General features: G+C 33.8%; 1 protein-coding gene across 1 annotated transcript; it reads right to left on the bottom strand.

Moving 5' to 3' along the window:
• Window positions 1-4,561: 4,561 nt before the first annotated feature.
• Window positions 4,562-8,039, bottom strand: LOC110738007. The gene is made up of 4 exons (XM_021918367.1): window positions 7,867-8,039; window positions 5,664-5,690; window positions 4,873-5,102; window positions 4,562-4,772 (listed from the first exon to the last, which is right to left on the bottom strand). The coding sequence occupies exons 1-4, from the start codon at window positions 7,943-7,945 to the stop codon at window positions 4,674-4,676; spliced, it is 435 nt and encodes a 144-aa protein (XP_021774059.1). The 5' UTR covers window positions 7,946-8,039; the 3' UTR covers window positions 4,562-4,673.
• Between the last annotated feature and the right edge of the window lie 1,077 nt (window positions 8,040-9,116).

Here is a 9,116-nt window from a genome sequence, read left to right as displayed (position 1 = left end):
TTTCTAACTAGCTTATGAGAATATAGAATCTAGAATTCTACAACAAGGTGTTCAATAGTGTTTGATGAAGAGATTTCCATGATCAATTTGTATGTTCATTAGTGGATTTCGCATAACCAAGACCGTTCTTCTCATTGATATCATCTTCATTACGTTCATTGTTCTTACTTAGTTCATTTGTCATCATTGCTCGTGAAAACCCCCCTTGTTACTTAGGTTACTGCATTCCTAGGATAATTCCGCTTAGGTTTCCAATTATTAGTCCCTTTTCCCTGTGGATTCGAACTCGACTTCCCTAACTACGTTTATTTGCAGTTAGCTTAGTTGTGATATTTTTGGTTGCATACGACTGAGGCACACCAGCCACTCCTAGTAGTAATAGCATTCACAGAAATTCTTAGGGTCAATACCTTGGGGCGGGAGTTTGGAAGTCCCAACTCCATCTTTTTATAGCACGTAGCCAACTGGAAATCTGGGTTTTCTAGCATTTATTATTGTGTCATCACTTCATTAAATTTCTTATCACTTGTGGCCATGAAAGTGTTAAACATCTTGGACTGAGCTTCCATCATCTCCTCCAAGCTAGATCTTTGTGGTGGTCCTTGAGCATAGTAATTATTCATGTGGAGCTCTAGGACCACGCACATTAGATTGTTGGGGAATTTGTTTTGGAAACCTCCATTTGCATTGTTATTCCAGTTTCCCCGGTTATTAGCATTCATCCCTTGATTATATTGCCCTTAGTTATTGTGATTGCCTTGGTTTTTGTTGGTATTGATTTTGATTACCAAAACCACCATGTTGATTATAGGGCCCTTGGGGGTTTTGGTCCCTTTGGTTCCTATTTCCCCACTGGTTTTGTTGCTGGTAATCGAAATCATTACCCCTTTGATTAAAATTGTTTCCCTCGTTGATTCGGTTGGTAAATATCTGTTATTGTCATTCCTAGGTCTATTATCATAAGACAAGGCATTGACATGTTCATTTTCACCTCCATTACCATCATTACCATTAGGTTGGAATTGGGAATCAAAATTACAGGCAGAAATATCATGGTCATAAGACCCACAATTTTCACAAAATTATACATCCAACAGGCATATTATTTAAGAGCAGAATTAGAATTCATACCTCTCCCCTTAGATTGGGAGGAAGATCTTGGTGCGGTGCGGTTTCGAGCTTAGCCTGATTGATGACATCTTCCTTCCCAAGGTTTGCAATCTGTGATGTCAAATTACTGATGGCGTTCAGGTGATCTACAGAATAGACCCCTCCTCCACTCTTGCTCGTAGTGTCCCGCTCGCCGTCTTGCCAAATCCATGTGATGACGTACCACATCCTCTATAATCTCAATCACTTGATCTTCTGTTTGTTCATAATCGGCCACCTGCTCCTGCATCCAAACTTGTCTTCCCTTGGGACTCAATCCTCCATAGAAAATTTGCAGCACTTGATAAGTTGGAATTCCATGGTGAGGGCACTCTCGTTGGTACTCCTTGTACTTCTCCCATGCATCGTATATCGTTTCTCCACCTCTCTGGCGAAAACCTTGAATCAAGGCTCTAGCATCTGTTGTCTTCTTTTGTGAGAACCAATCCCATGCTGACACGTGGCATCCCCAATGATTGGGTAAAATGACGGCTTTTCTAGCCCAATTCCCGAAGAAGCCCCTCCATTCCTAAGTTTCCGTTACCTAGGATGGTGGCACACATTTCAAGACCCTATAAATAGAGAGATGTTCCCATCATGGGACACATTCAGAAATATACGCAAAAAACAGAGCAATCATTAATTGCAGATATTCTCTCTCGAATCCGAGAAAAATACTTCACTTTCCGCACTTTTACAGACTCCACACACGTTCTAACTTGATCGTTGGAGCGGAACTCCACCCACCCGAAGTCTCCGCTATTTTGCAGGTACAGGAGTCCAGAGACCAGTCTTGAATTGTAACTCTCCTGCAGAACATCAAAAAACCTCGAAACACTAATAAGTTCAAATAATTTCAAATCAATACTAATAAGTTCTTGATAAGTTCTAATAAGTATTGCATTCTCAAAAAAAAAAAAAAAAAATCAATAAGTATATTAATAAGTTCGGATCAATATTAATAAGTTAAGATAATAAGCAAAATTAAGTTAAATAGAATGGACCCATAAAGCAAGTCATAATTTATATTTTACTAGTACTTCGTATAATTTACATGTCATAATGTGAGTATCAACTACAATGGGAGTACTATTTTTGAGGCGGGTGCATATTTACAAGTTCTATTTACAATGGGAGAAGGAGGGATATAAGGATAATTCCAACCTGACCACAAGGGTTAAAAAGGCGGAGTTGTAACCACTATTTGAAACCATTCCAAAATTTTAAGATTCTAAAAGCTAAACTTTGAACATGTAGGTAATTAAACGTATAGTGTAAGAGAATGACAAAAGCCTAAAATTAAACAAGAAAAAAGGAAATGAGTGTAGAAGCAAGTATGTATTACACCATTCCTGACTAAGCTAACAATTAGGTACTCACATTTAAGGGTTTTCACCCTTTGAGTACTCACTTTTCTTCACCCTTTAGGTACTCATGCTCAAATTTAGGTTAGTAATCATACCCTTCACCATATCACAGTTAATCCTAATATAATTAACTTGTTTTTAAAAAAAAATCAATTTTATGTATAAACATAAGTTTTATTTTATCCGGCATTGTTTTATATAGTGTCATTATTGTGTGGCTTGCTTTTAGAATGACCAATTATAAATATAATGTACTCTACTTCATATATGTATTCATACAATAATTTTAAAGAGCAAATTTTGTAAAATAATTATTTTAGTATATATTTATGATTTTATTTTTGGATTTAATTCTTGATCAAAGTCTTCTATGAGGATTAATAAAATAATCATGTAATATTATTTCCTTGCATTTTTTCAATTTTTGGGACGAATAAGTCTCGTGTACAACAGGTGTACATTAATTTTATTGTAAAACGATCAATTTGAGCGTAACTTTAACTATTTTTATGGTAACTTTAACCACTTAAAGGGTAACTTTTAATTTATCGTTGCTTTGAATTTTGTTTTAATGTGTAATTTCTTATAGATACGTGGTCACATATTATAAAAACTAACATGATTAATCTAATATATTAAGAGTTTATATGTAAGATAAAATTTATTAATAGAAAAATTATAACTTTTGCAGTATAAAGGATAACTTTAAGTACTTTTAACATAACTTTAATCCGTTTTACAATACATTAACGTACACCCGCCTTTTTGGAGAATATGTGTTTTAGGACAGCGTACGTCTTTTAAGTGTTTCATCTATTGTTTTAAATTTGAATCAAAAATCTGATCTTGATCAAAACCTTTTAATTGTTTCATTTTATTTTGTACGAGTTAATATTGAATTTATCTTTTGTTCCTTTTCTTGTTTCTTGATATTTATAAACAAAAATTGTTTTTTTTATAAGAAAAAATTAAATATTATGTTAATGGCCTGGTGAGTTAAATCATACCTGTAGTTAACTTACATGATTTATGGGGGAGAGTACCCAAAAGGTGAAGAGAAAAAAAAGTACTCAAAAGGTGAAAATCCTCAAATTTTGATACCTAATTATTAGCTTAACTCCGCTATTACTCCGTATTTTACTAAAGAGATCAAAATTGAAATAAAACTTTGAACAAGTAGGGTAGCAAATGTGTGGTGGAGGATTAACCAAAGCCCAAATGTGTTGATTCAAAAGTTTATTGTGTTTTATCTATTAATTTATGGTTGTTGATGTAATATGTAGTTATTAACGAAGTGAAATGAATGGTTGGGCTTTTATTATTAAATTAATCTTAAATTTTATTATTTCAATAGCAATAATAATGTTTCCTTTTAATTTATTACAAGTATATGAATTTTATCCTTTAATTACAAATAGTATTAATCTAGTTATATTTCCTGAGGTTTTTTTTAATCTAATATCTCAAATTTTTTGATGTGCTAACATCGGTATAATTCTACAAGATAATTTTGAGTACTCTTTCGAAGACCAAGTCTTATACACTTACTATTGAATGTGAGCAACTATAAGACTTGGTCACTTACTATTGAATGAGATTATGTGAGCAAATCTTTCTTTTCGAAGACCAAGTCTTATACACTTACTATTGAATGAGATTATGTGAATGTAATCGACATGGATCAATGATTGAATCAGTATGTTGTTCGTCTTATTCCAAACAGTTTACAACCATAAATTGAAAGTAATAGTTAAACCAAAAGAGAGAGAATATAAGAGATGTCAAACTAATTAGATTCAGTACGTACACAAATTGTTATTGTTATACTCCCTCCGTCGCTATACAATTTTTAGGGAATTTGGTCCAAAAAAATGGATAGTACATATGTATTACGAAGAGCATCATTTATGCAGGAGATAATAATAATAACAATAAAAAGCAGTTACAACTACTACAATTAAAATAATAGTTATTCTTATTGTTATTAACAATAATGAAGCGTTTGCAAATTGATTTGAATATTTTTTTTTAAACCCAAACAAAAGTGCAAAAAAATAGATTATTAGTTGTTAAATAGATACTAGTTCTCTTACTGTAATAAATACGAAGTAGTTACAAGTACAATCAAGCAGAAATATCATAACGATAGAAGAAAAATTATAGTTTCTCTTCCTTGCAATCCTTAAGCTCATAATCACAATACTTTGTCAAACGAGATACAGTAGAGAAGCAAGGTTCCCCATACTCTTTAACCTCCTACAACAATAGACAGAATCTTTAGAAGTCTTCATTTTTCTACAAAATTAAAGTGAATTATAAAATCATAATGAGCATATATATGGCAAAGCTAACAAACCTTCATATAAGTCTTGAAGAGATCCTCACACCTCTTACGACCTTTATTTCCAGAATAAGACTGGGCTACTAACCAGTGCGTAACTGCTGCAGTCCCAAGCTCTTTGTTCAGAAAAGCAAGTTCTTCTTGAATTGACATGCCACTCTCTTGCTTTCCCAGGGAGGCTAAAAGCTCTTCAACACTTGATAAACCCCGTAAAACGGCAACTTGCTTAAGCATGTCATGATGATCTGGAAGAAATAACATAACATTCACATTATTATTATTTATAACTTTGCACATTTATATCATTTTTGCGATAAAAATATGGCTTTAAACAGAGAAGAATTGAGGGAGAGAATTTATGCTGACGCCTTCTACATTCTTTATATTGATTCATCATTTCTGGCCGACCCCAAATTATTTTGGGATCAAGGCTTTGTTGTTGTAGTTGTAGTATTTATATTATTTCTTTGAAGTTCGCAACAAGAGCAAGTGTGCTCATCTCCTTCCAATAGACTTTCATCATCATTCAAGGAAGAAGATTGCTCCCCAAGCATGTTTGTTAGTCTAACAGTAATTAGTGTATATCATGTCCTGGCCTCTTTCTTGCAATAATGCTTGTAATGCTTGTATTTAAGATGTGGTTTCGAGTTAGGCCTTGTTTTAGTTCAGTCAAATTATGTCCTAACGATACTTGAGCTTCCAAGAATGATCATAAAATAATAAGAGCACCCATATATATAACTGAGCCCCATGATTTATAAAATATGATACATAAAAGAGAAACAATGGAAAAAATTTCGACTTACAGTAGCCTGGTCCTCCAAGCTTCAATGCTGTTTCAAGGCCAAGTAAAATAACGTGAGAAAGGACTTTCATTGAAAGGAAGAGTATGAAGATTGAGCAATACATGATATAGGGTAAAACAAGAGTACAATACATGATTGAGCGAAAAGAAAGTTGGGACAATATTCTGAAAATTTGTGACATAATTGAGCAATAAAAACAAGGAAAAATGGAAAACAATAATCCCACCTTTGGGTGGTCTTCTCAAAATAGTCCCACATTTACTTAATTTCAAAATAATCCTACCTTTAACTTCAATCTTAATAAAACAAGCCTTTTACCTGTTGCTAAGCTATGGTAACCGATATATCAAGTTAATTGTAGCACTTGTCAAGTTTTCATTGGTTTAGATATTCATTTTTCTTAAAAAGCTTAAAACTATAAAATATAATCAATACCTTTGCAGCTCACATCTTCTGTAATTGTACAGCACACCACCCTCATCCAAAAATTCAACCCCTGCCACCACAACTTCCTACCCCAACATCACAACATCTTTGTATGATTGTACCTAACCAATGCAACTTCTAATAGATCTATGTTTCTCGCCCTAGCACCATTCAATCATATCAGCTAAGAATGATTAACGTGTTTAACTACTAAAATTAAGGTTGCAAATCAGGACAAAAAAAGATGCTCCTAGTCTTATCCTGAAAACATGGTACAAGATTTCCAATGGTTAATAATTTGGAATCAATTATAAATCATTCCATAAAACAACTTAATTCTACTAATAAGTTGAACTTGTGTAGTTAAAGTTGAACTTGTGTAGTTAAAAACTTAAAATTGTAAATAAATCACTATAAAGTTCTGTTTATTTAATTAAACCAGAAAAAAATTGATATTTTTAAGGGGAGTTAACCTTTGAAACTCCTGTCATTGAAATCCACCCAAAAACTGATCCATATCAAGGGGCGCACTGAAGTAGCCAGAACAAGATAATATACTTTAGTGTAATCCTCTACTTTCTCCTTACTTCTGCCGTTTCTATTCACCACAATCACACACCATCTTTACACATTTTCTGCCCAAAAAAACCAGTCCATAACAGAATACCACCCAAAGGTGGGATTATTGTTTTCCATTTTTCCTAAAAACAATCATATAAGCCTCATTTCCTCAACCAAAATCACAGATTGACATGCAATTCTACATAAAAGTGCTATCAAATTGAAGCAACGTCAGTTTGAATTCTTTCACAATTTGACTCATATAAAAGTTACTTTCTGTGTGATCCCTAATAACAATTAAAAAAAAAAAAAGGGTCAGGCCACTTCAACTCAATTCAGTGAAGATAATGAAACTTAACAAAGAAAAGAGGGTGTACATTGCAGAAGTTAATCAGATCACAAACTAAGGCTTTCATACTTGTACAGGATACAAACTGTTTATCATATGTTAGTTATGGAATAAGGATAAAATGTAGCATTGAATAAACATAAATTAGAACAATCTTTGTTCGCCCGCATAACGGAATTTGGGTGAGGAATTACATAGCTGAATAGGCTGTTCTTTGTTTTATTATATAAGGCCCCAATCTTATGAATTTGGATGAGGAGACTTGAAAATTGGAAAGGATCGGATAGAGGAAGGTGAAAGGTAAAGGACAACCAAAGCAAACTTTAATGAAGGTGATTGAAATCGATATGTGACTATTGGGAAACGGCTTATGGAGTCCCCGAGTTCATCAGAGACACTGAAAACAAAAGGCTGGTGCGCCTTAAATATTGGGAAACGGCTTATGGAGTCCCCAAATTACCAGCTTTTGTACCTTTGCCTTCCAAGTAGTAAAGGTGCAAACAAAAAGTTCAGAGAGTTGAAGATTCTGTAAGTGGTCATAGAGCGAACTACATGAAAATGCAACTCAGAATCTAGATGACCAGACAATATTAAACCCCGGACGACCCTTGCAACCGGGCCTTTTGTACTTTCGGTCCGAAATACCCGACCCGAGTCTTAAACCACCGGGCCCAACCACCCGCCTTTTCAGCCCGAAATCCGCCCGAAACCTAATTTGCTCACCTCTAAGACTAAACGAGACCTCATTCATAATTTCATATCCAGCTAATCTAAACGGAAAATAAAACAAATTGATGATCATACAAAGCAAAACAATTATGAAATTCATAGAGAGAATAAATACAGAAACAATTATGAAACTGTAACCTCGGAATAATCGGGAGCGTGACAACCACCCTCCTACGCTTGATTTGCCGCCGCCGCCGACTCTACTGCCTCCGCCCATCGTCTACGAAAACTAGGCAAGGATGAAGGAGCGTAAAAACTAAAAACTTTAGTTAGGGTTTTCTTCTGGTAAATGGTAATTTTCTGAAGTTGCCTCCTTTGTTCTTGGCTTTATCTACCAAGTAATCCGTGGTAAATTTTGTTACTGTAGTATTTTTAATTGACTAAAGTACCCTTTACTTTACCAAGGTTTAAATAAAAACTAGAATATTATATCATATCTTATTTATATTGAAAATATATCACACATGATATATTTTCGTAATCTATTTATCTTATATGCTCAACACATTGGTGTTAGTATTTTCATAAGTATTTATCTTATATGGTCACAAAGGCCTAACTACTTTTATATCCTCTCATCTCTTGTCACAAACACCTTCCCTCTCCTTAATAATGAAACTTAACTGCACTCAACGACGACATCAACAATCTTTCCACCACTAGGCAAATTATTCACACCGATAGATAGATTTAGCCAAAATTCCTTCTCAACGATTCTTGAGCGTCATATAAATAAATAAGTAAAAATGATGTCATCATACGTATTTATATCTATATCTGTATCTATACTAATATTTAAAAACAAACCCCAACCTATAAATATGCCACATCATACATTTCATTTTTATTATGAATGTCGCATGTCATTATTTAGAAAAATCATAAAAAAAATTTATTTTTATTTTGAAAAATTAGAATTGTATTATATTTTCAATTTGGCATAATAACAATGGACCACGTGTCCCAAACCACCTAATGGGTGAGTTACACTTGTCAAAATTTGAGAGGTCAATGACCCCTGTATTGTTCTTATAAAAACCCCATAAGAGTGCATGTTTGAGGAGGATGGAATACTCACTTAAGAAAGTGACACACACTTTCTCTCTAAAACCCCCCTCCAACTTCTCTCTAGATTAGCCTTTGTTTATCTACTTAATATTGTTATTAATTTCCCTAAACACATACTTACTTAGGCATCGGAGGGGAGATAAGGATTATTCTTCTTTTTTGCAGGTAAACATCAGAAAAAAATTTGGAGAAGGACGTGACTCAGCGTTGCTGGTAGCACTGAAGGGAAGCCTCATTCACCCACACTTCTACAAATATTACTGTTGAGTTAAGATGGCTACAATATCAATTACATCACAAAACTCCTCGACACCATCGTT

The sequence above is a fragment of the Chenopodium quinoa genome, unplaced genomic scaffold (genome assembly GCF_001683475.1).
Source record: "Chenopodium quinoa cultivar QQ74 unplaced genomic scaffold, ASM168347v1, whole genome shotgun sequence".
Taxonomy (NCBI): domain Eukaryota; kingdom Viridiplantae; phylum Streptophyta; class Magnoliopsida; order Caryophyllales; family Amaranthaceae; genus Chenopodium; species Chenopodium quinoa.
The sequence above is the reverse complement of the archived record's forward strand: the minus strand, read 5'-3'. Positions and strand labels throughout refer to the sequence as shown.

Bases quoted from the DNA above. Each gene is read 5' to 3' on its own strand.
- LOC110738007 (XM_021918367.1), bottom strand. From the start codon at position 7,945: ATGGGCGGAGGCAGTAGAGTCGGCGGCGGCGGCAAATCAAGCGTAGGA. The intron at 5,691-7,866 runs GTTACAGTTTCA...GCCTTGAAACAG, and splicing joins ACGCTCCCGATTATTCCGAG to CATTGAAGCTTGGAGGACCA. The intron at 5,103-5,663 runs GTAAGTCGAAAT...TATTTCTTCCAG, and splicing joins GCTTGGAGGACCAGGCTACT to ATCATCATGACATGCTTAAG.